General features: G+C 45.3%; 1 protein-coding gene across 3 annotated transcripts in view; it reads left to right on the top strand.

Moving 5' to 3' along the window:
• Positions 1-27,495, top strand: part of LOC123755756 (von Willebrand factor A domain-containing protein 7) — a 75,782-nt gene that overhangs the window by 21,631 nt on the left and 26,656 nt on the right. For all 3 annotated transcript variants that reach the window (XM_069300028.1, XM_069300029.1, XM_045738513.2), the window contains exons 6-13: positions 283-394; positions 753-854; positions 4,110-4,222; positions 6,737-6,853; positions 13,940-14,167; positions 14,978-15,107; positions 18,422-18,682; positions 19,564-19,649. In XM_069300028.1, the coding sequence (XP_069156129.1) occupies positions 283-394; positions 753-854; positions 4,110-4,222; positions 6,737-6,853; positions 13,940-14,167; positions 14,978-15,107; positions 18,422-18,682; positions 19,564-19,649 (1,149 nt within the window). The remainder of the gene's footprint in view (positions 1-282; positions 395-752; positions 855-4,109; positions 4,223-6,736; positions 6,854-13,939; positions 14,168-14,977; positions 15,108-18,421; positions 18,683-19,563; positions 19,650-27,495) is intronic.

The following is a 27,495-nucleotide window of genomic DNA, read 5'->3' as shown; positions in this document are numbered from 1 at the left end:
CTGCAAGCGTCCGTACACCGCCACGCTGCAAGCGTCCGTACACCGCCACGCTGCAAGCGTCCGTACACCGCCACGCTGCAAGCGTCCGTACACCGCCACGCTGCAAGCGTCCGTACACCGCCACGCTGCAAGAGTCTGTACACCACCACAAATGGTCATGCAGTACTACATTGTAAGCAGTCATACACATAAATGTGAACATTGCTAGAGTTCAAACAGGCATACACAGCACCAGGGGTACATTCATCAAACTAACCCCAGCTGTCATTTCCCTTCCTGCAGGCTACGGACTACTACCTGAAGCAGGTTCTGCAGGCTGTGGGGGCCGACATGTACCGTCGCCTCTTCGACCTGTACGAAGGCTCGGCGCTCTCTATATGTATCGACACTACAGGTTAGTTACGACGGGTAGGGAAAGGGAGTAGTTCTCCCCACACCCCCCTCCCATACCATCGGCACTACAGCTAGGTCATATAAGACTTAACATTGAAAACACTACCGATGTTTATAAAGGCGATGACCTTTATAATATCTCCTGACAATAAATTGTTCATTATAATTATTCTTGGTCCCCGAAAACATACCCCTAATGTTGCCTTGCTTCTCTAGAGCAGAAAGTCCTATCTATATATATAATGGACCTGTGTATCACCAGAAACTAATATTTTACCATTACGTATCCATCAATACATCAATGGTAACATATTCATCATCATCACATGAACTGTTACTTATGAGTGAGTGTGTTGCAGGATCAATGGGCGACGACATTGCAGCCGTGCAGGATCAGGTCGCTCAGATCGTGGCCAACTCTAACCCTGAAATATACGTCCTGGCACCTTACAATGACCCGAGTAAGTTTATCTAGATCACCTTGTCAGTAAGAGCGTGTCCATCAGTGTAGAAGCGTGTCCATCAGTGTAGAAGCGTGTCCATCAGTGTAGAAGCGTGTCTATCAGTGTAGGAGTGTGTCCATCAGTGTAGAAGCGTGTCCATCAGTGTAGAAGCGTGTCTATCAGTGTAGGAGTGTGTCCATCAGTGTAGGAGCATGTCCATCAGTGTAGGAGCGTGTCCATCAGTGTAGGAGCGTGTCCATCAGTGTAGGAGCGTGTCCAGTGTAGGAGCGTGTCCATCAGTGAAGGAGCGTGTCCAGCAGTGTAGAAGCGAGTCTATCAGTGTAGGAGTGTGTCCATCAGTGTAGGAGCGTGTCTATCAGTGTGTCCGTCAGTGTAGAAGCGTGTCCATCAGTGTAGAAGCGAGTCTATCAGTGTAGGAGTGTGTCCATCAGTGTAGGAGCGTGTCCAGTGTAGGAGCGTGTCCAGCAGTGTAATAGCGTGTCCAGTGTAGGAGCGTGTCTATCAGTGTGTCCGTCAGTGTAGGAGCGCGTCCATTAGTGTAGGAGTGTGTCCATCAGAGTAGGAGTGTGTCCATCAGTGTAGGAGTGTGTCCATCAGTGTAGTAGTGTGTCCATCAGTGTAGGGGTGTGTCCATCAGTGTAGGAGTGTGTCCATCAGAGTAGGAGTGTGTCCATCAGTGTAGGAGTGTGTCCATCAGTGTAAAGGTGTCCATCAGTGTAGGTGTGCGTCCATCAGAGTAGGAGTGTGTCCATCAGTGTAGGAGTGTGTCCATCAGTGTAGGAGTGTGTCCATCAGTGTAGGAGTGTGTTCATTAGTGTAAAGGTGTGTCCATCAGTGTAGGAGTGTGTCCATCAGAGTAGGAGTGTGTCCATCAGTGTAGGAGTGTGTCCATCAGAGTAGGAGTGTATCCATCAGTGTAGGAGTGTGGCCATCAGTGTAGGAGTGTGGCCATCAGTGTAGGAGTGTGGCCATCAGTGTAGGAGTGTGACCATCAGTGTAGGAGTGTGGCCATCTGTGTAGGAGCGTGTCCATCAGTGTAAGAGTGTGTCCATCAGTGTAGTAGTGTGTCCATCAGTGTAAGAGTGTGGCCATCAGTGTAGGAGTGTATCCATCAAAGTGGGAGTGTGTCCATCAGTGTAGGAGTGTATCCATCAGTGTAGGAGTGTGTCCATCAATGTAGGAGTGTGTCCATCAGAGTAGGAGTGTATCCATCAGTGTAGGAGTGTGGCCATCAGTGTAGGAGTGTATCCATCAGTGTAGGAGTGTGTCCATCAGTGTATTAGTGCCTCCATCAGAGTAGGAGTGTTCATCAGTGTAGGAGTGTGGCCATCAGTGTAGGAGTGTGTCCATCAGTGTATTAGTGCGTCCATCAGAGTAGGAGTGTCCATCAGTGTAGGGGTGTGTCCATCAGTGTATTAGTGCGTCCATCAGAGTAGGAGTGTCCATCAGTGTAGGGGTGTGGCCATCAGTGTAGAAGTGCGTCCATGAAAGTGGGAGTGTGTGTCCAACAGTGTAGGTGTGCGTCCATCAGAGTAGGAGTGTGTCCATCAGTGTAGGAGTGTGGCCATCAGTGTAAGAGTGTGTCTATCAGTGTAGGAGTGTGGCCATCGGTGTATTAGTGCGTCCATCAGTGTAAGGTGTGTCCATCAGTATAAGAGTGCGTCCATCAGTGTAGGAGTGTGGCCATCAGTGTAGGAGTGTGGCCATCAGTGTAGGAGTGTGGCCATCAGTGTAGGAGTATGTCATCAATGTAGGAGTGTGTCTATCAGTGTAGGGGTGCGTCCGTCAGTGTCGGAGTGTGTCTATCAGTGTAGGGGTGTGTCCATCAGTGTAAAGGTGTGTCCATCAGTATAGGAGTGCGTCCATCAGTGTAGGAGTGTGACTATCAGTGTAGGAGTGTGGCCATCAGTGTTGGAGTGTGCCCATCAGTGTAGAAGTGTGTCCATCAGTGTAGGAGTGTATCCATCAGTGTAGAAGTGTGGCCATCAGTGTAGGAGTGTGTCCATCAGAGTAGGAGTGTCCATCAGAGGAGTGTCCATCAGTGTAGGAGTGTATCTATCAGTGTAGGAGTGTGTCCATCAGTGTAGGAGTGTGTCCATCAATTTAGGAGTGTATCCATCAGTGTAGGAGTTTGTCCATCAGTGTAGGTGTGGCCATCAGTGTAGGAGTGTGTCCATCAGTGTAGGAGTGCGTCCATCAGTGTAGGAGTGTGTCCATCAGTGTAGGAGTGTGTAAATCAGTGTAGGAGTGTGTCCATCAGTGTAGGAGTGTGTCCATCAGTGTAGGAGTGTGTCCATCAGTGTAGGAGCGTGGTCATCATTGTAGGAGCGTGTCCATCAGTGTAGGAGCGTGTCCATCAGTGTAGGAGTGTGTCCATCAGTGTAGGAGCGTGTCCATCAGTGTAGGAGCGTGTCCATCAGTGTAGGAGTGTGTCCATCAGTGTAGGAGCGTGTCCATCAGTGTAGAAGCGTTGCCATCAGTGTAGGAGTGTGTCCATCAGTGTAGGAGCGTGTCCATCAGTGTAGGAGCGTGTCCATCAGTGTAGGAGTGTGTCCATCAGTGTAGGAGCGTGTCCATCAGTGTAGGAGCGTGTCCATCAGTGTAGGAGTGTGTCCATCAGTGTAGGAGCGTGTCCATCAGTGTAGAAGCGTTGCCATCAGTGTAGGAGTGTGTCCATCAGTGTAGGAGCGTGTCCATCAGTGTAGGAACATGTCCATCTGTGTAGAAGTGTGTCCATCAGTATAGGAACGTGTCCATCAGTGTAGGGGGTTTGTCCATCAGTGTAGGGGGTTTGTCAATCAGTGTAAATGTGTGTCAATCAGTGGAATGTGTCCATCAGTGTAGGGATGTGGCCATCACTGTATGAGTGTGTCCATCAGTGTAGGAGTGTGTCCATCAGTGTAGGAGTGTGTCTATCAGTGTAGGAGTGTGTCTATCAGTGTAGGAGTGTGTCCATCAGTGTGGGAGTGTGTCCATCAGTGTGGCAGTGTATCCATCAGTATAGGGTGCGTGTCCATCAGTATAGGAACATATCTATCAGTATAGGGAGCATGTCCATCAGTGTGGGAGTGTGTCCATCAGTGTGGCAGTGTATCCATCAGTATAGGGTGCGTGTCCATCAGCGTCGGAACGTGTCCATCAGTATAGGAACATATCTATCAGTATAGGGAGCGTGTCCATCAGTGTAGGGCAACGTTTCAATGAGCGTGGGAGAGTGAAGGGAAGGAGAGTAATAATGGTTGTTCCCTACAGGTGTGGGGCCTCTACTGAAGACCGACGACTCTGAGGAGTTCCTGGCCGCCGTCAACGCCCTGACAGCCGGCGGCGGTGGCGACGAGCCTGAGAAGTTCTGGAGCGGCCTCCAGGTTAGATGACTCCTCCACATCACAGTTTTCAACGCCACCTTAGACTCGTATCTTCCTTTCACACATTTCAATGAACTGTGAATATAGTCTGTACATTTGCAAGAACATGGTAAAATACACTTAATGCAACTTATTAATGAATGCACTCGCGAAGAAAATAAGCACACTTCCTTAATCAAAGAGGTAGAAGGATCATAGAGTTAACAGGCACACGCTTGAACACCACACACACTGGCTATCATCAGCAGCAGTTATCAGTAAAGCTGATAACTTCTTGGGTCAGACCACTTCCATTTGCGCTGTCAAAGTAATGCCATTTAGAGAAGTGATCGGACATAGATGTGAAGCCTCGTACTTCTTTATGCTGAGCTCAACCAAGGGGCAAGTTTTATGTTAAGCACAATGACCAATACCATTCGGTCGTAATTTGAGTCTTGCCTTGTTTCAAAAATTTTCTGGCAAGACATTTTGAGAGCAGGTTCGAACATCGAATATTTTTCGAACATGACCATTATGAACTCAACCCATCCTCACATACAAAGATCCAAGTTCGTTAATCTAGCCGCCAAAGCCCATGTTTATGAATAAAAGCAGTTTACACACGACTCACAACTGATGATGTCGGAACACTTCCGGAACAAGTGCTTCACTCACGTCCTCTGTTCGAACCTCAATATTCTATAAATGCTTCACCCACGTACTTCAAATACAAATAATCTCCAATAGATCCTAAAAACCTAACTGTGAGATTCATATTTCTGAGAACTGCAAAATACCTACAGGTTCCGTGTTGGGTTAAAGACGTGACATTTTTACTCAGTAAGAAATAGGCAAGAGCAAATGCCGGAATCCAATTACCTGATATGTCTACCACTAAGTCGTTGACTCCTCAATTGCTTGTAGGAATCTTAAGGGTAGCCAATGGATTCTCACACTAAATTTAAGTATTCAGTGTTTGGGCTATAATTAGGTTCGATCCAAAGAGCCGACACTAGTAAAATTCCCAAGACAAGGTTGTAGCTTGCAGCAGGGCACTCGTAGGGGACAGTACTCTTGAAATATATGACGTAAAGACACGTTTGCATTAACAATTATTCATTCAACAAACTTATTAATACAACACAATAACAGGTTAACGTTACGTTAATGTCCTGAGTTCACTTGACCATTGACTACTCAATTACCAGTGCAGTAGGAAACTATCCCACTGCTCTAGGCTGGTAAAAATCATAAGAACACGTCTCGGACCCTCTTGTTTGGGCAAAGAGCAATAACAGTGAACTAACTGAACAATGGAGACACTCGGACTCAATTACAATCAGCACTTGCAATAGCAAAGCACAACTGGCAAATAACAATAAAAAAATTAAATATCGAGAATGGGGTTAAAGTCGCGTTAGACGGATATTCCACTGTTGGCCGACAGCTGGAAGGATCACGTCCACACAAGTTAGCGACAGGATACAGAATGCAGGACAGCGTGAGGCGGCCTACCCTGGCGGCTTCACACACTTGTCTTTGTTGTTCTTTGAAAGAACCAATCAGCGGCCAGGCACCTAGTGCCTAACCCACTCAGGGCCTACCCTCGGGTGGCGTGATGCTCGTTACTGGTGGAGGCCTGTGTTGACACAGGTGGTGAGGGGAGGTCCTGATGACGAGAGGTCACCAGATACCCGCCAAGGCAGGGTCAAGTTTCGAAATTAAGAAACTAGACTCGGTGCACTTACTCTGTGCACTCAGTGAGGGTTAAAATGGCGGTGTGTACTCTTCATCACACATTTTAAGATAGCTGTTTATCCATTCCCCTCACACTAACCTGACCTACACCTAACTATACATATCAGTTGTATTTATAATAATATTAATTTATATATTAGAACAAACTAATTTTTAATACACTGTATGTTGATAATTGATGAATGCTTCTGAGGAGGACGGCCGCTGTTTTAAACAGCCTAGTGTGAGGACTGATTGCATAATACGCAACAATTAGTTATTAGCAAAGATCAGGTAAAGCCAAAACGTTCCATACAGAATAGGTGTATTTACACTAGGTGTATTTACACTAGGTGTATTTACACTAGGTGTATTTACACTAGGTGTATTTACACTAGGTGTATTTACACTAGGTGTATTTACACTAGCCTATATACATGTGCATCATATTAAATGCCAAGCCAAAATTGACGGTGACAAGTTCCACAGAACACGCAACTGAACGTGAAAGACACTTAACAAAGCAAAGTTTCTAGTAACGCCACTACAGTTGATGGGGATGGCTTGGGAAACCTTCCAACACATGAAGCTGGATGGGACAAATTGTTAAGGCTCAACTCAGGGACATTCGGTTCCACATACACAAACTCAACAATACCATTTGAAGTGTAGCTCAACTTTAGTATATGTACTTACTAACTGTCGGCAAGCAGACACCCTCCCCCCCTCCACACACATATTGACAGCCACAAGTATGACCACCATAACCTCAGCCCTGACATACCGTTGCTCCTCCAGCTGGCGCTGTCGGCGACTCCAGCGTACGGGGACATCTTCTGCTTCACCGACGCCTCAGCAAAGGACGGAGACCTCATGGAAAGTCTCATCTCCCTCGCCCAGCAGCAAAACAACAAGGTCAGCACCTCGATCATCACCCCTTGTCTTCACTTTTACCTAACATCAACCTCCATTACCTTAATTAACCACATATGAAACCATTACTACCTCCACCCATGTGTCTTACCTATTCAACCTTGCCCTCCAATCACATATTTGCTGCCTTCACTACCACCTTACGGAACATCCGCGCAACCTCAGCTTTCAGTTCCCTCGCTTTTGTATCAGAATTCCTCATATTCCTTTCTTGAATTTATTAAGGATACTAGCTGTACCCGGCCACGCGTTGCTGTGGCTCAGCATCGTTTGGGAGTCGCTGAGCCACAGCAATCCTCCTCTGTCCCCTCGTCCTCCTCACCATTCCCCTCCTCCCCCGTCCCATATTCCTCCCAACTGAACCGTCCTCGTCCTCCCCACCATTACCCCTTCCCCCGTCCTCCCCACTATTCCCCCCTCCCCTGTCCCCTCATCCTCCCCACCAACCCCCACTCCCCCCGTCCCTTCGTCCTCCCCATCATTCCCCCCTTCCCTCGTCCTCTCCAATATCTCCCACTCACCCGTTCTTTCATCCTCTCCACCATTCCCCACTCCCCCGTCCCCTCCTCTTTCCCACTCCCCCGTCCCCTCCTCTTCCCCACTCCTCCGTCCCCTCGTCTTCCCCACTGCCCCGTCCCCTCCTCTTCCCCACTCCCCCGTCCCCTCCTCTTCCCCACTCCCCCCATCTACTCGTCTTCCCCACTCCCCCGTCTCCTTGTCGTACCCACCATTCCCTCAGCTTTCCCACCAAACCCCCACTCCCCAATCGCCTCGTTCTTCCCACCATTCCTAACTCCCCTGTCTGATGCATTTCCAAATGATCTGATGTTCCCATCAGAAAAATGGGAATACGAAATGATCTGATGTTCCCATCACTGAAAAATAAGAACAGTTAATAAAACAAAGTAAAAAACAATGAAAAGATAAAAAAATAAACGATACTCACGAAATGAACGATATGGTAAATGACACATCTCAATACCAATGCAATGTCACACAAAATAATTTCATCAACATGAAAATAAATCGAACTCTATGAAAATTCAATTTAACAATGCAATGTAAATGTTCGTTTTGTTCAAAATGAACAATTACATCTAAATGAAAATAAATCAAAATCTATGAAAATTCAATTTAACAATGCAATCGGAAACACTGAAATAGAATCATAAAATATTTAGTATAGCGTGTGTTACTTTTACGTGCATCAGATGGCGCTGTTTTTCAAAAATAGCACGTTTTTACCTGTCACAGGTGTGGTATGTATATAGTAGGTATATAAAAATATGCGCGTATTCGAATACAACGTTGAGTCCAAATTTCAAAGCAATTCGTGAAGAACTTTCGGAGATTACAGTGTGTGTTGTTTTTACGTCCAACAGATGGCCAGTTTAAAAAAAAACATGTTTTTACCTGTCACATGTGTAGTATGTATATAGCAGGTATATCAAACATGCACATACTCGAATGCAACGTTGCGTCAAAATTTCAAAGCAATCGGTAAGGAGGTTTTGGAGATTTCCCTGGGATGAAAACTCACATGAGAAACACAGTTGAAAAAAAAATGTTTTTACCTGTCACAGACGTGACGTCTATATAGTAGGTATAAAAAATCATGCGCGTATTCGAATGAATGTCGTGTGAAATTTTCAAAGCAATCGGTGAAGAACTTTCGGAGATTAGCGATTTTGAACAAAACGAACATTTACATTTTTATTTATATAGATTTAATATTTTCTGGCTGTCAGTATTTTCTTGCAAAGGACAGTACAATAGTTGTAATTTCAAGGAAAGGCAGTATATGTCCCTATAATTGAGAAGATATGTCTGTCGTCTGTCCAAGACGTTTGGGGCTAGTCTTACGGGGTGAGGCAAGCCCAAGCCATGGTCATCTCCCTCATTGGTCAGAGATATCCTTGAAAGCTAAAGCTTCAATATTTGTATTAAACAATACCATTTCTTCCAATAAAATTAGTAGCATCATCACTATTAATTGCTTTACAATTTCACCAGTCAATTATATTGTCCAACTACACATTTATTCAGCACAATGAATATGACTGATCCTGTTGTTTTATGTTAAACACAGTCAGTTTTGTCAAATTTCCTCTTAACATATATTTGTAAATGTTAAGGTATAATATTTATTATCTCGCGGCCAAGTGATAAGCATCTCGCGGCCCAGTGCTGGGTCGTGACCCAAACGTTGAAGTGAGGGCGCCTGATAGCTGAGTGGACAGGGCTTCGGATTCGTAGTCCTGAGGTTCAGGGTTCGATCCCCGGTGGAGGCGGAAACAAATGGGCAAAAAGTTTCTTTCACCCTAATGCCTCTGTTACCAAGCAGTAAATAGGTACCTGGGATTTAGACAGCTGCTACAGGCTGCTTCCTGGGGTGTGTATAACAAAAAGGAAGCCTGGTCGAGAACCGGGCCGCGGGAACGCTAAGCCCCGAAATCATCTCAAGATAACCTCAAGAAGATAACTAACCCTGTTTGATCCACGAGTCTCACAGACAGGTCGGGGTTGACCCGGGGCTCCCAACACTTACATGCCACAAAGTTTAGGGATCGACCCGGGCACCGCAGGATACCCCCATCTATTTTACTATTCACTAACCATAGAAGAACTATTGTATTTGTTAATAAGATCAAACATTAATTTTCCTGACGCCGCGTTTCTTATTAAGTCGAGAGTTTGATGGCGGGGTTTGTAGATGTTGGTATTTTGTCAAGAACATTACTCGTTGTAAGGACGAAATTGTATATAATAGTATTTGTTAGTTATAGTGAGGCTGCTGGCAGGAAAAGTGCTTGATAGAACATTACTTGCTTTATTATACAACACCATTATTGATGCCACGTGGACTGAACAGAATAATAACACGTGAACAACAGAAGTGTGGAGAGTACAGACGCTGGTCACACAAACACTGGAGAGTACAGACGCTGGTCACACAAACACTGGAGAGTACAGACGCTGGTCACACAAACACTGGAGAGTACAGACGCTGGTCACACAAACACTGGAGAGTACAGACGCTGGTCACACAAACACTGGAGAGTACAGACGCTGGTCACACAAACACTGGAGAGTACAGACGCTGGTCACACAAACACTGGAGAGTACAGACACTGGTCACAAACACTGGAGAGTACAGACGCTGGTCACAAACACTGGAGAGTACAGACGCTGGTCACACCAACACTGGAGAGTACAGACGCTGGTCACCAACACTGGAGAGTACAGACGCTGGTCACACAAACACTGGAGAGTACAGACGCTGGTCACACAAACACTGGAGAGTACAGACGCTGGTCACACAAACACTGGAGAGTACAGACGCTGGTCACACAAACACTGGAGAGTACAGACGCTGGTCACACAAACACTGGAGAGTACAGACGCTGATCACAAACACTGGAGAGTACAGACGCTGATCACAAACACTGGAGAGTACAGACGCTGGTCACACAAACACTGGAGAGTACAGACGCTGGTCACACAAACACTGGAGAGTACAGACGCTGGTCACACAAACACTGGAGAGTACAGACGCTGATCACAAACACTGGAGAGTACAGACGCTGATCACAAACACTGGAGAGTACAGACGCTGGTCACACAAACACTGGAGAGTACAGACGCTGGTCACACAAACACTGGAGAGTACAGACGCTGGTCACACAAACACTGGAGAGTACAGACGCTGATCACAAACACTGGAGAGTACAGACGCTGATCACAAACACTGGAGAGTACAGACGCTGGTCACAAACACTGGAGAGTACAGACGCTGGTCACACAAACACTGGGGAGTACAGACGCTGGTCACACAAACACTGGGGAGTACAGACGCTGGTCACAAACACTGGGGAGTACAGACGCTGGTCACAAACACTGGAGAGTACAGACGCTGGTCACAAACACTGGGGAGTACAGACGCTGGTCACAAACACTGGGGAGTACAGACGCTGGTCACAAACACTGGGGAGTACAGACGCTGGTCACAAACACTGGAGAGTACAGACGCTGGCCACAAACACTGGGGAGTACAGACGCTGGTCACAAACACTGGAGAGTACAGACGCTGGTCACAAACACTGGAGAGTACAGACGCTGGTCACACAAACACTGGGGAGTACAGACGCTGGTCACAAACACTGGAGAGTACAGACGTTGGTCACACAAACACTGGAGAGTACAGACGCTGATCACAAACACTGGAGAGTACAGACGCTGATCACAAACACTGGAGAGTACAGACGCTGGTCACAAACACTGGAGAGTACAGACGCTGGTCACACAAACACTGGGGAGTACAGACGCTGGTCACACAAACACTGGGGAGTACAGACGCTGGTCACAAACACTGGGGAGTACAGACGCTGGTCACAAACACTGGAGAGTACAGACGCTGGTCACAAACACTGGGGAGTACAGACGCTGGTCACAAACACTGGGGAGTACAGACGCTGGTCACAAACACTGGGGAGTACAGACGCTGGTCACAAACACTGGAGAGTACAGACGCTGGCCACAAACACTGGGGAGTACAGACGCTGGTCACAAACACTGGAGAGTACAGACGCTGGTCACAAACACTGGAGAGTACAGACGCTGGTCACACAAACACTGGGGAGTACAGACGCTGGTCACAAACACTGGAGAGTACAGACGTTGGTCACACAAACACTGGAGAGTACAGACGCTGGTCACACAAACACTGGAGAGTACAGACGCTGGTCACAAACACTGGAGAGTACAGACGCTGGTCACACAAACACTGGAGAGTACAGACGCTGGTCACACAAACACTGGAGAGTACAGACGCTGGTCACAAACACTGGAGAGTACAGACGCTGGTCACAAACACTGGAGAGTACAGACGCTGGTCACACAAACACTGGGGAGTACAGACGCTGGTCACAAACACTGGAGAGTACAGACGTTGGTCACACAAACACTGGAGAGTATAGACGCTGGTCACACAAACACTGGAGAGTACAGACGCTGGTCACAAACACTGGAGAGTACAGACGCTGGTCACACAAACACTGGAGAGTACAGACGCTGGTCACACAAACACTGGAGAGTACAGACGCTGGTCACAAACACTGGAGAGTACAGACGTTGGTCACACAAACACTGGAGAGTACAGACGTTGGTCACACAAACACTGGGGAGTACAGACGCTGGTCACAAACACTGGAGAGTACAGACGTTGGTCACACAAACACTGGAGAGTACAGACGCTGGTCACACAAACACTGGAGAGTACAGACGCTGGTCACACAAACACTGGAGAGTACAGACGCTGGTCACAAACACTGGAGAGTACAGATGCTGGTCACACCAACACTGGAGAGTACAGACGCTGATCACACAAACACTGGAGAGTACAGACGCTGGCCACACAAACACTGGAGAGTACAGACACTGGTCACACAAACACTGGAGAGTACAGACGCTGGTCACACCAACACTGGAGAGTACAGACGCTGGTCACACAAACACTGGAGAGTACAGACGTTGGTCACACCAACACTGGAGAGTACAGACACTGGTCACACAAACACTGGAGAGTACAGACGCTGGTCACACCAACACTGGAGAGTACAGACACTGGTCACACAAACACTGGAGAGTACAGACGCTGGTCACACAAACACTGGAGAGTACAGACGCTGGTCACACAAACACTGGAGAGTACAGACGCTGGTCACACAAACACTGGAGAGTACAGACGCTGGTCACACCAACACTGGGGAGTACAGACGCTGGTCACAAACACTGGAGAGTACAGACGTTGGTCACACCAACACTGGAGAGTACAGACACTGGTCACACAAACACTGGAGAGTACAGACGCTGGTCACACAAACACTGGAGAGTACAGACGCTGGTCACACCAACACTGGGGAGTACAGACGCTGGTCACAAACACTGGAGAGTACAGACGTTGGTCACACAAACACTGGAGAGTACAGACGTTGGTCACACCAACACTGGAGAGTACAGACACTGGTCACACAAACACTGGAGAGTACAGACGCTGGTCACACCAACACTGGAGAGTACAGACACTGGTCACACAAACACTGGAGAGTACAGACGCTGGTCACACAAACACTGGAGAGTACAGACGCTGGTCACACAAACACTGGAGAGTACAGACGCTGGTCACAAACACTGGAGAGTACAGACGCTGGTCACAAACACTGGAGAGTACAGACGCTGGTCACACAAACACTGGAGAGTACAGACGCTGGTCACAAACACTGGAGAGTACAGACGCTGGTCACAAACACTGGAGAGTACAGACGCTGGTCACACCAACACTGGAGAGTACAGACGCTGGTCACACAAACACTGGAGAGTACAGACACTGGTCACACAAACACTGGGGAGTACAGACGTTGGTCACACAAACACTAGAGGCCACAGCCACGCCAGATTATTACCGATGGAGTCGATTAGTTCTATGTTTATATTATTGGATTATTATTGCCAATGATGGTAATGACGACTACTTTAATGTTCGTGCACAGCTCGGAGAGACAAGACAAGATTAAGCACGACTCTCCTACGACCTTCATATCACTCCATTCTCCCATGACCTTACCTGGTTAGGTTTATATATATCATTGTTAAGACACTCCTACGACTCTTACAGCTTGCTGCCACTCTTCCGGTACCTCACTGACCACGCTCCTGCCACTTGTTAAGTGTAGGTGACACACCAACCTTAACCCCCCACTAAGCGTGACAGTGCTTCATACTTGCAAAATTTAGCAAATTTGCAATTCTCGTTCAAAGCTGAAATATATCAGTCTTGAGCGAGTATCTAAAATAAACAATACTGAGGTACATTAATGTAAAGTCTTAATATGGATGTAATTATACAAAAAAAAAATATCCCTTGAGGTTTATGAAGCATTATTTTGTCTGTAAATTTATAGTGGTCGAAGCGTCGAGTGGATGCAATCATGAAGCTGCCATACATGGTTGTATATCCACTGGAAACTTTGTGGTAATTATCTTGGTTACGTTTGACGCCCCATGTTGCAGGTGACGGTGATCCTGAGTGACATCTACAGGAGGAAGAACACCGGGGAAGACTACGCCCCTGGGGAGCTGGACCGGGAGGAGGAGAGTGACCGCACTAGGGACGTAAACACAGGGGTGGCAGAGTACCAGCGGCTGGCTGATGAGACCGGCGGACTACTCATCAGTACCGACAAGTTCAATGTTGACGATATTGTCAACATCATCGGCGCCGGCATCGAGACCGCCTCGGTAACACCACCTGTTCCTCTGACACCTTTCCAACACTTCTCTTATAACATCAACACCTTACTACACTCTTCCTCTTGACTTGTCAGGGAGTAAACACTCATCTCTTTATAAAGTGTTAAGTAAAATGAGTGGGATGTAGTAGAGCAAGTTGCCGCTAGAGGCGCTGCTCTCGCTGCCGTAGTTATTACATCACATGACTGGTGTTGACACCACAGGCAGAACACTACACCACCCAAACACACGAGTCTCACATACTACGGCACTAAACATCAACACCATATATGTGACATTATTTTTCAGAAAGTAAATTGAACTTTATATAAAATCACATATACTTTCAACTGACAAGTAGTCAGAATTTACACTATATAAATATTCTCTACAAAATAATTACCAGTTAAAAGTACCGCAATGAAAATCTATCTTATGTTACCAAAATAACTGAAATATTAACTGTGCAACTCAGCTTGACTAGCTCATGGCGGCATGACCTAACCTAACCCACGACTAATCAGCTGATGGTGTTGCAGCATTGTTGACATTTTCCCTCCCGTTCCTTAACATATCGCTGTGTTCACTGGTTGACAAATCATAAAAAAGTATTTACCATTATCGACCGTATTGTTGCCATTTTTCATTCTAAAGAATTAATTGCTTAATTTACCCTTTTTTTCACTCGAGGAGTCATTAGTGAGTGCGTCGTCACTGACACGCACTTCAAGGCCTTAGAGTGCCCCCCCCCATATCACATACCACCTGAAGACAACTTGGAGTGTTATTGGAGGTAAACTAAGGTGTTCCTGGTTGCAGGTGACCATCTTAAACCTGGTGGAAGTGACCGGCACGGAGGAGAAGTTGGTGCCTGTTGACGACTCCATTGTGGACCTGGAGGTGCGCCTCACTGGCTCCCTAACCTCCGCTATCTTCACTGACGTTACTGGTAAGACCCCACCACCACCACCACCACTGACGTTACTGGTAAAACCCCACCACTACCACCACCACCACCACTGACGTTACTGGTAAGACCACACCACTACCACCACTGACGTTACTGGTAAGACCACACCACTACCACCACTGACGTTACTGGTAAGACCCCACCACCACCACCACCACTGACGTTACTGGTAAGACCCCACCACCACCACCACCACCACCACTGACGTTACTGGTAAGACCCCACCACCACCACCACTGACGTTACTGGTATTACACCACCACCACCACCATCACCTCCACCACTGACGTTACTGGTATTACACCACCACCACCACCACCACTGACGTTACTGGTAAGACCCCACCACCACCACCACCACCACCACCACCACTGACGTTACTGGTATTACACCACCACCACCACCACCACCACCACTGACGTTACTGGTAAGACCCCACCACCACCACCACCACCACCACTGACGTTACTGGTAAGACCCCACCACCACCACCACCACTGACGTTACTGGTAAGACCACACCACTACCACCACTGACGTTACTGGTAAGACCCCACCACCACCACCACTGACGTTACTGGTAAGACCCCACCACCACCACCACCACCACCACTGACGTTACTGGTAAGACCCCACCACCACCACTGACGTTACTGGTAAGACCCCACCACCACCACCACCACCACCACCACCACCACCACTGACGTTACTGGTATTACACCACCACCACCACCACCACCACCACCACCACCACCACCACTGACGTTACTGGTAAGACCCCACCACCACCACTGACGTTACTGGTATTACACCACCACCACCACCACCACCACCACCTCCACCACTGACGTTACTGGTATTACACCACCACCACCACCACCACCTCCACCACTGACGTTACTGCTATTACACCACCACCACCACCACCACCTCCACCACTGACGTTACTGGTATTACACCACCACCACCACCACCACCACCTCCACCACTGACGTTACTGGTATTACACCACCACAACCACCACTGACGTTACTGGTATTACACCACCACAACCACCACTGACGTTACTGGTATTACACCACCACCACTGACGTTACTGGTATTACACCACCACAACCACCACTAACGTTACTAGTAAGACACCACCACCACCACCACCACCACCACTGACGTTACTGGTATTACACCACCACCACCACCACTGACGTTACTGGTATTACACCACCACAACCACCACTGACGTTACTGGTATTACACCACCACCACCACCACTGATGTTACTGGTATTACACCACCACAACCACCACTGACGTTACTGGTATTACACCACCACCACCACCACTGACGTTACTGGTAAGACCCCACCACCACTGACGTTACTGGTATTACACCACCACAACCACCACTGACGTTACTGGTATTACACCACCACAACCACCACTGACGTTACTGGTATTACACCACCACAATCACCACTGACGTTACTGGTATTGCACCACCACAACCACCACTGACGTTACTGGTATTACACCACCACCACCACTACTGACGTTACTGGTATTACACCACCACAACCACCACTGACGTTACTGGTATTACACCACCACAACCACCACTGACGTTACTGGTATTACACCACCACAACCACCACTGACGTTACTGGTATTACACCACCACCACCACTACTGACGTTACTGGTATTACACCACCACTGGCAAGAGAAAACACACCTCGACACAACACCACTAGACACAAAGCTGGCAAACATCAAGGTCCTCTTGCAACCTCAACAATGATGGTATTAACACACCACGAACCTCCTACGTGAGACCAGAACTTTAATATGCAGTTTCTAGTATGGAACCCTTAATAGAAAATCTCAAATCTAGGAATAATGAGAGATTGGCTACAAAACTGGTCCCAGAACTGAAAGAACTAAACTCTGAGGAAACTCTCACAGACTTCAGTTTCACATCACTAGAGCAGAGAAGTGTGACATGGTCCACTCACAACAGTCTCAAGATCGTGGCCGGGGAGGATTGACTAGGCTCAAATTCTTAACTGTACGCCTTTGTTCATCCAGCAGTGAATGGGCACCTGGTTGATAAACGATTGGCGGGTGGTATTCCAGGGAGCTTATGGGTAAGACTTACCATGAGTTATGGGATGGGAAAGATCTTGGCTGTTACAGAAGTAACAGGAGTTAGCAGTCGTCTGCCCCTGTGCCCTCCTGTGTATAAAAAGAGGTGGGGGGGGGGGCCTTGAAATTACTTAGATGGAGAGTTGAGGAAATGGCCATACACTGCTTCTGGAGTTTGTATTATACAAGGGCAAATATTTGAGACATTGCATCATACAATAGTTGGAGCTTAGTCAGCATTGTGGCACATTTCCCTGTGTTAAGCTTCGGCACAAGGGCTCCAGCAGCTTCCCGGAGGACTGTGACTCACCTGTCACATCCCAGAGAGTGTTGGAGACGAGTGAGCAGCTCTGAGACGACGCCACCCATGTGACTTCATCTCAGGGCGGCGTCCACAACACTTCAGACGGAGTACAGAGCCCACTACACCCAGTGCTCGCTCTATGGTCCTCAAAACTCAGCTCACACTTTACCCTGTGTAGTCGTCACATAACCAGGGAGGCTACGACACCCCGTAAACTGTAGTAAACTTTGTCAAGCTTTGTCAAGCTATCTTGTGACATCATATGCCAGCTGTAGCACCACGGGCTCTACCTTACCCTCACCACTGTCCAGTATAGACGCACTCCAGACTGCGTCAACTGCTACGCCACACATGCTGCGAGTTCCTCTAGCCTTGATACCGTTGCTCACACATGTTACACTCTCAGGGCAAGAAGAACACACACATTACACTCTTGGGGCAGGAAGAACACACACATTACACTCTAGGGGCAAGAAGAACACACACATTACACTCTTGGGGCAAGAAGAACACACACATTACACTCTTGGGGCAGGAAGAACACATATTACACTCTAGGGGCAGGAAGAACACACATTACACTCTCGGGGCTGGAAGAACACATATTACATTCTGGGGCAGGAAGAAGACATATTACACTCTAGGGGCAGGAAGAAGACATATTACACTCTAGGGGCAGGAAGAAGACATATTACACTCTAGGGGCAGGAAGAAGACATATTACACTCTAGGGGCAGGAAGAAGACACACATTACACTCTTGGGGCAAGAAGAACACACACACATTACACTCTAAGGGCAGGAAGAAGACAGATACCAACATATGTTGATAATATTTCTTGTGCCGACAGGGATATCCTACGACCTGATGGACAGAGCGTCTCTGGAGGCAACAGGAGTAGTAGAGGTGGTCTCGTACACCACCACCTTCAAGGCGGTACGCTGGCCCACCCCGGTCTACGGCGAATGGACCATCTCCACCGTCGGCGCTGACAGCTACTCTGTCACCGTCCTAGCAACCTCCCCGATCGACTTCCTTGCTGGCTTCTCTGTGCTCGACCCCAACCCTCCACACCCACACTATCAGCCTATTGATGGTCGACCTCTCATGGGTTAGTATCTCTCGTGGCACTGTCTCACCTATACTACCTCACCCCACACCCATACTGCCTCACCCCACACCCCATACTGCCTCACCCCACACCCATACTGCCTCACCCCACACCCATACTGCCTCATCCCACACCCATACTGCCTCACCCCACACCCATACTGCCTCACCCCACACCCCATACTGCCTCACCCCACACCCATACTGCCTCACCCCACACCCATACTGTCTCACCCCACACCCATACTACCTCACCCCACACCCATACTGCCTCACCCCACACCCCATACTGCCTCACCCCACACCCATACTGCCTCACCCCACACCCATACTGCCTCATCCCACACCCATACTGCCTCACCCCACACCCATACTGCCTCACCCCACACCCATACTGCCTCACCCCACACCCATACTGCCTCACCCCACACCCATACTGCCTCACCCCACACCCATACTGCCTCACCCCACACTCATACTGCCTCACCCCACACCCATACTGCCTCACCCCACACCCATACTGCCTCACCCCACACCCATACTGCCTCACCCCACACCCATACTGCCTCACCCCACACCACCACCACCCACATTACCACCTCACTACATATTCTCTCAAAAGAAAATTATATGTTTAATATTATGTTGAGTGGCACCCCTCTCACCTCACCCCTGACACCCCTCTCACCTCACCCCTGGCACCCCTCTCACCTCACCCCTGGCACCCCTCTCACCTCACCCCTGGCACCCCTCTCACCTCACCCCTGGCACCCCTCTCACCTCACCCCTGGCACTCCTCTCACCTCACCCCTGGCACTCCTCTCACCTCACCCCTGGCACCTCTGGCACCTCACTCACCCCTGGCACCTCTGGCACCCACAGAGACGGTCTACTACCTGGACCTGACCCTTGTGGGCTACTTGGAAGGTGACGTCATCACTCTGGACACCATCTACTATGTTGATAAGGTAAACTTTGGTTGCTTATGTAAACTTAGGTTGATTATGTAAACTTAGGTTGATTATGTAAACTTAGGTTGATTATGTAAACTTTGGTTGATTATGTAAACTTTGGTTAATAAGGTAAACCTTTGTTGATAATGTAAATGTTGGTTGCTAATGTAAATTTTGGTTGATAATGTAGACTTTGGTTGATATAGTAAACTTTCTTTGAAAATGTAAACTTTCTTTGAAAATGTAAACTTTGGTTGATAAGGTAAACTTTGGTTGATAATGTAAACTTTGGATGGTAATGTAAACTTTGGTTGATAAGCTAAACTTTGGTTGATAATGTAAACTTTGGATGATAATGTAAACTTTGGATGACAATGCAAACTTTGGATGACAGTGTAAACTTTGGATGACAATGTAAACTTTGGTTGATACGGTAAACTTTGGTTGAAAAATGTAAACTTTGGTTGAAAAAGGTAAACTTTGGTTGATAAGGTAAGATAAAGTTGTCACTTTAACACCAAGGATGGATACTTACATTTCTAACACCTTCTAACGTAACCTACTTTACACCAACACTTATCATCACTAAACACTAATACTTGTTAAATAATTAGTAGTGCAATCAGGTTCGTTCCTGACTCATAATCAGTTCTGGGGTCGAATCCCGGGATGTCAGAAATGGTTGGGCGCTATTCCAATCACTGGTGCTCCTGTTCACCTAGCAGTATATAGGTGCCCAGGAGTTAGTCTGCTTGTTGTGGGGTTATATCCTGGGGGGGGGGGGTTAGGTCAGTAGTTCAGGGTGGGGGAGACCTCGATATAAGCCTAACGTGTATATATATACACTGGCTGCCTGTCCCCCCGACACAATGAATAATAACACATAAAATGATTTCTTGTTCTCTATATATTTGTGAATGACTTATCTTACCCCCATACTGTGAAGTCTGCCTCCACCCCTCCCTGCCTCCCACCACCAGCTGCCTCCACCCCTCCCTGCCTCCCATCACCAGCTGCCTCCACCCCTCCCTGCCTCCCATCACCAGCTGCCTCCATCCCTCCCTGCCTCCCACCACCAGCTGCCTCCACCCCTCCCTGCCTCCCATCACCAGCTGCCTCCATCCCTCCCTGCATCCCATCACCAGCTGCCTCCATCCCTCCCTGCCTCCCACCACCAGCTGCCTCCACCCCTCCCTGCCTCCCATCACCAGCTGCCTCCCTCCCTCCCTGCCTCCCACCACCAGCTGCCTCCACCCCTCCCTGCCTCCCATCACCAGCTGCCTCCATCCCTCCCTGCCTCCCATCACCAGCTGCCTCCACCCCTCCCTGCCTCCCACCACCAGCTGCCTCCACCCCTCCCTGCCTCCCACCACCAGCTGCCTCCACCCCTCCCTGCCTCCCATCACCAGCTGCCTCCATCCCTCCCTGCCTCCCATCACCAGCTGCCTCCACCCCTCCCTGCCTCCCACCACCAGCTGCCTCCACCCCTCCCTGCCTCCCACCACCAGCTGCCTCCACCCCTCCCTGCCTCCCATCACCAGCTGCCTCCACCCCTCCCTGCCTCCCACCACCAGCTGCCTCCACCCCTCCCTGCCTCCCACCACCAGCTGCCTCCACCCCTCCCTGCCTCCCACCACCAGCTGCCTCCACCCCTCCCTGCCTCCCACCACCAGCTGCCTCCACCCCTCCCTGCCTCCCACCACCAGCTGCCTCCACCCTCCCTGCCTCCCATCACCAGCTGCCTCCACCCCTCCCTGCCTCCCATCACCAGCTGCCTCCACCCCTCCCTGCCTCCCACCACCAGCTGCCTTCACCCCTCCCTGCAGTAGTAGGGAGTAAGAGCCACAGGCTCCTTTTTTTTTTCTGGGAAAAAAAGTGCCTGTGCGCCCCAAGGGTTTCAGGTAAATTTAGAATATCCCCTGTGCGCCCCAAGGGTTTTCAGGCGAATTTGGGGAGTCACAGATTTAGAATTAGGGAATTCTTATAATGAAAAATAATGTCATACGAGTTTGCTAAAGTTCTTATAAGAAAAATAATTTCCGAGACTTAGAAGTTTGTTAAGGCCTTATGGGAGAAATTCAAATAACATGTGTAGCACTTTAGGGCTTCCAGGAGAACTCTACGGACATATTTTACGTGTTTTCAACTTACAAAATCGTCTATGTAAGCCTTAGTTATTCATATAAATTTAGAAAATCACCTGTGTAAGTCATTGTTTTCAGGGTTTCGTACATCACACCCCCCTCCCTCTCCCCCTTACCTCGCAATCTGTCGCATCACCTTTATTTACTTTGCGCCCAGCCAGTCAGTCGGCTCTTAATCTTATCTTATCTTATCCATAATATCTGGACCGTCCCTCCTCTCTCTCTCTCTCTCTCTCCTTTCATTCAGTTCAACTATTTTCCAACATCGTATGTTTGCTCCTTTTCATTAAGCAAGTCAGTATGTTTGCTCCTTTTCATTAAGCAAGTCAGTTTTACACAAATAAATCATGTTAGTAAGCAAGTTCTAGCTCACGTTCCCCACCTTAGTCCCCTGTCGTATAAAGAATACTATCATTCCAATCCCTCTAAAATTTTAAAATAATCATATTTCAAATGTAGTTCAATACAGTAATTAGTTACCAAGCTCCAGCTCTTGTCCTCCGCCTTAGCTCTCTCTCGTATCTTCGTTAGTATCAGTCCAATTTCCCTGAAATTTCTACCCTCTGTATTTCAGACATAGTTTAGTAAATGCAAACAATTATCAAACTCTAGCTCTTGTCCCCAGCTTAGTTCATTTGTACAAAATCATTAGTAACAGTCCAAATTTCCCTGAAATTTCTACCCTCTGTATTTCAGACATAGTTTAGTAAATGCAAACAATTATCAAACTCTAGCTCTTGTCCCCAGCTTAGTTCATTTGTACAAAATCATTAGTAACAGTCCAAATTCCCTGAAATTTCTACCCTCTGTATTTCAGACACCGTAAATAAGATCAAAACAGTTACCAAGCTCCAGCTCTTGTCCTCCGCCTTAGCTCTCTCTCGTATCTTCGTTAGTAACAGATCAATTCCCCTGAAATTTCTACCCTCTGTATTTCAGACACCGTAAATAAAATCAAAATAGTTATCGAGCTCCAGCTCTCGTCCCCGCCTTAATTCTCTTTCGTATCTTTGTAAATAACCCATCAATTTCCCTAAAATTAAAAGCAGACATACTTCAAAGTTAGTAAATAAGATCAAGTCAGTTACTGAGCTCCAGCTCTCGTCCCCGCCTTAGTTCTCTTTCATATCTTTGTAAATAAACCATCAATTTCCCTGAAATTTTTACCCTCTGTATTTCAGACATAGTTTAGTAAATGCAAACAATTATAAAACTCTAGCTCTTGTCCTCTGTCCAAGCTCACTTTTGTAAAATCATTACTCTCAGTCCAAATCACCCAACTACATTTTCAGACATAGTAAATAAAAACCAGTTCAGTTATCAAGTTTCAACTCTTGTGCCCCAGCTTAGTTCTTTTGTACAAGTTCTTTATTTTCCAACTAAATCACCCTGAGATTTAAGATCACCGTATTTCTAACGTAGTAAAATTAATCGGGGCATTAACCAAGCTCCATTTCCTCAGCCTTAGATCATCAGACATAAATATATTCGATCAAGTCCCTCTCCAGCCTATCTGTTTATCAGAGTATTTACTTTACCCTTCTCATCCCCAACGTATCAATCCCCAACGTATCAAAACCTTCAATAATCATACTGTATTTGCATATTTTTTCTATATTCAGCTGTGTTCTTCACATTTTGTCCATGTTTTCTATGTTCACTCCATGTTCTTCAAAATGTTCAAAGTCCCATTCAGTTCATATTTTCACAAGTATCTCCATTTTTTATGTAATCTTTCTCTTAGTCTCATTATGTTCTCTACAAATTCTAGTCATATTTTCTATGTTTTCATATTCATCACATGTTCTCTTTACAACTTTTATACTCAATATTCATGCTAACTTCCATATTTTGTGTTCTTTGTCAATATTCATGTTCTCAATGTTCTTAGCTTGTTCTTCACATGTTCAGTGTTCATTCTTTGTATTCCCTATGTTCCTTATCATGTCTTCATATTCTCTATAAGTTCATATTCCCTGCATGTTCACTCTATTCATCAACTGTTTCTTACATGTTTTCTGTGTTCACCGTATGTTCACTGTGTTCATTCCCTTACTTAACCTCAATTTTTTATGTTCTTTGTTTCTTCCATTCACTAACTAGTTCTTTGTCAAATAATATTATACTGCATTACAGTTCCCTCAACAATTTTAGTCACCAAGTTTTATTTTCAAAACTATATCAAAGTAATTCTCGTTGTCAACTTAATAGTTCTACCAGCCATGTTCTTAAACAAATCTACACTTTATTCAGTTCCAAATTTACAAAAGACAAACCTTTCTTGTAACTTCTTAACTAAAAATCTTTCGCCAATCAACTGAAACATAGTCACTTTCCTCATTTCTCAACTAACTTATTATCCAATCAACCAAAAAATTGTCAAAGGAATCTTTCCAACACTGTTCATAACTAAACCTATTATCCAGTCAACTAAAAATAGTCAGAAATAGCCTCGTTCAACACTGTTCTTAACTAAAACAACCTTTCTCTTAGCTAAAAATTGTCAAAGGAAACTTTTTCAGCACTTTCTTAACAGGTGCTATGTTTCATCAAGAAAAAATGTCAAAGGAAACTTTCCAAAACTGTTCATAACTAGCTTTTATCCATCGTCAATCAACTAAAAATAATAACTTTCATCATTTCTTAACTAAACATATTCCCCATTCATCAGAAAATAACCGTGTTCATCATGTTTCATTGTCATTTCTTAACTAAAATTATCTGCCAATCATCAGAAAAAGTCATGTTCATCATGTTTTGGCTTTTGCTCAACTAAAAGTATTCATCGGGCAACTAAAAATAGTTACTTCATCATGTTTCCTTGTCATTTCTTAACTGAAATATCACTTCTCTCATCTGAAAATAGTCAGGATTAACCTCATTCAACACCGTTCTTAACTAAAACAACCTTTCGCTTAGCTAAAAATTGTCAAAGGAATCTTTTCAGCAGTGTTCATAACTAACTTTATCCATCGTCAAGTAAGAAAATATAGTCAAAGATATCTATCATCGTCGTTCTTAACTGACATTTATACTTTGTGGAGCACTAAAATAGTCAAATGTAACTTTTTCAACACTTTCGTAACTAAAATTATATGTCGCTAAGTAAGAAAAATAGTCAAAGGTGCTCTCCGTTACACCAAAGTTACTCTTCGAGAAATCAAAGACACTCTTCAATACATCAAGGACTTACTCAAAGACACCAAAGTTACACTCTAAGACATCCTTCGAGACATCAAAGACTTCAATGGGACTCTTCCATTCATCAAAGACATTCTCTAAGCCCTCAAAGTTATTCTCAGCACAATCAAAAGTTATTCCAAGACAACAAAAAGTCATTCTCAGAGCTATCAAAATTATTCTCGGAGTCATCAAAAGGTATTCTCTAACTCACTTTTGGTCATTAAAGTTAATTTCTATGTTATAAAAGTTGGTCTCAGAGACATCTAAAGTTAATCTTAGAGTTATCAAATGTAATCTCTAACTCTCTTTTGTTCATCAAAGTTGATCTCAGAGTTAACAAAGGTAATCTCTAACTCACTCTCGTTCATCAAAGTTATTCAAAGAGCTAACAAAAGTTATTCTCAGAGTCACCTTCGTTCTTCAGAGAAACTTTCCAAAACATCTTTATTCATCAAAGTTATTCTCAGAGGCATAAAAGTCATTCTCAGAGCTATCAAACTTGTTCTCAAAGTCATCAAACTTATTCACAGAGTCATCAAAGTTAATCTAAGACATCATTTTTCATCAAAGATATTCTCTCTAAGCCATCAATGTTCTTCTCTAAGACATAAAAGTTATTCTCAGAGTCACCTTCGTTCGTCAGAGAAACTTTCAAAACATCTTTGTTCATCAAACTTGTTTTCAAAGTCATCAAAAGTTAATCTAAGACATCTTCTTTCATCAAAGTTATTTTCAGAGACATCTAAAGTTATTCTCAGAGCTATCAAACTTGTTCTCAGAGTCATCAAATGTTATTCTCGAAGTCATCAAAGTTATTTTCAGAGACATCTAAAGTTAATTTCTATGTTATAAAGTTATTCTCAGAGACATCTAAAGTTAATCTTGGTCATCAAAGTTATTTTCAGAGACATCTAAAGTTAATTTCTATGTTATAAAGTTATTCTCAGAGACATCTAAAGTTAATCTCAGAGTTATCCAAAGACATTCTCAAAGTCATCTAAAGTTATTCTCTAAGACATCAAAGTTATTCAAAGAGCTAACAAAAGTTATTCTCTAAGTAACCTTTCGTTCATCAGAGAAGCTTTCTAAGACATCTTCGTTCATCAATGTTGATCTCTAAGTCACTTTTGTTCATCAAAGAAACTCTCCTTCTTCCATCAAGTTATACGTTAAGACAACATTGTTGTTCTCTAAGACATCTTCAGGCATAAAATTTCTCCCCAAATGTAACTAGTTCAGCTTTTCATATCAAACTTACACTTCTGTTAAATATATTTTCTTAGACATTTTACCCTAAAACTGTTCTCTGAACTACACTGTTCAAACCTACGTAACCTATCCTCTCCACCCAATGTTACTTAGTTAACGTAACGTTCCTAAACCTAGCTTTACCTATCCTAACATACCTTACCTTACCTTCCCTATCTTACCTAACTTTACCTATCCTAACATAACTTACCTTACCTTCCCTAACTTAACCTAACTTTACCTATCCTAACTTAACTTGCCTTTCATAACCTATCTTTACCTATCCTAACATAACTTACCTTACCTTCCCTATCTTACCTAACTTTACCTATCCTAACATAACTTACCTTACCTTCCCTAACTTAACCTAACTTTACCTATCCTAACTTAACTTGCCTTTCATAACCTATCTTTACCTATCCTAACATAACTTACCTTACCTTCCCTATCTTACCTAACTTTACCTATCCTAACATAACTTACCTTACCTTCCCTAACTTAACCTAACTTTACCTATCCTAACTTAACTTACCTAACTTATTCTGCTTAACATAACTTACCTTACCTTACCTATCTTACCTAACTTTACATATCTTACCTAACTTTACCTATCCTATCCTAACCTAACTTGCTTTACCTAACTTAATCTTACATTCCCAAACTGATGTATCCTAACTTATCTAGTCAAACCAGACATGATCTAACTTACATAAGTATTCCTTCTTGTCTTTTGTGTTTCGTCAATCATTGTCTCATATTCATTTACTCATTTCATTAGTTAATTTCTCAAATGGTCACTTATGCATTTCAAGTGCTATTTGTTAGAGATTGGATATTTAAGCATTTCAAAGAATTATTGTTATATATGGGCATTTACTCATTCCAAGGGATAATTTCTCAAATGGACGTTTTTGCATTTCAAGTGCTATTTGTTAGAGATTGGATATTTAAGCATTTCAAAGAATTTTTGTTATATATGGGCATTTACTCATTTCAAGGGTTAATTTCTCAAATGGACGTTTTTGCATTTCAAGTGTTATTTGTTTAAGATTGGGTATTTAACCATTTCAAAGGATTTTTGTTATATATGGGAACTTACTCGTTTCAAGGGCTAATTTCTCAAATGGTCATTTTTGCAGATCAAGGGTTATTTGTTAAAGTTCATCAAGTTGCCCATAAGTTGTATTTATTATGTTTGTTATCTTATGTTCATATTCCCCAACCCCTTAACCTAACCTCTTGTAATCTTAGTGTATTTAGTAGGTTCTATCTTATGTTCTTATTCC

Source organism: Procambarus clarkii, chromosome 43 (genome assembly GCF_040958095.1).
Source record: "Procambarus clarkii isolate CNS0578487 chromosome 43, FALCON_Pclarkii_2.0, whole genome shotgun sequence".
NCBI classification, from domain to species: domain Eukaryota; kingdom Metazoa; phylum Arthropoda; class Malacostraca; order Decapoda; family Cambaridae; genus Procambarus; species Procambarus clarkii.
Note: the sequence above shows the minus strand (reverse complement) of the source record. Positions and strands in the feature narration are given on the sequence as shown.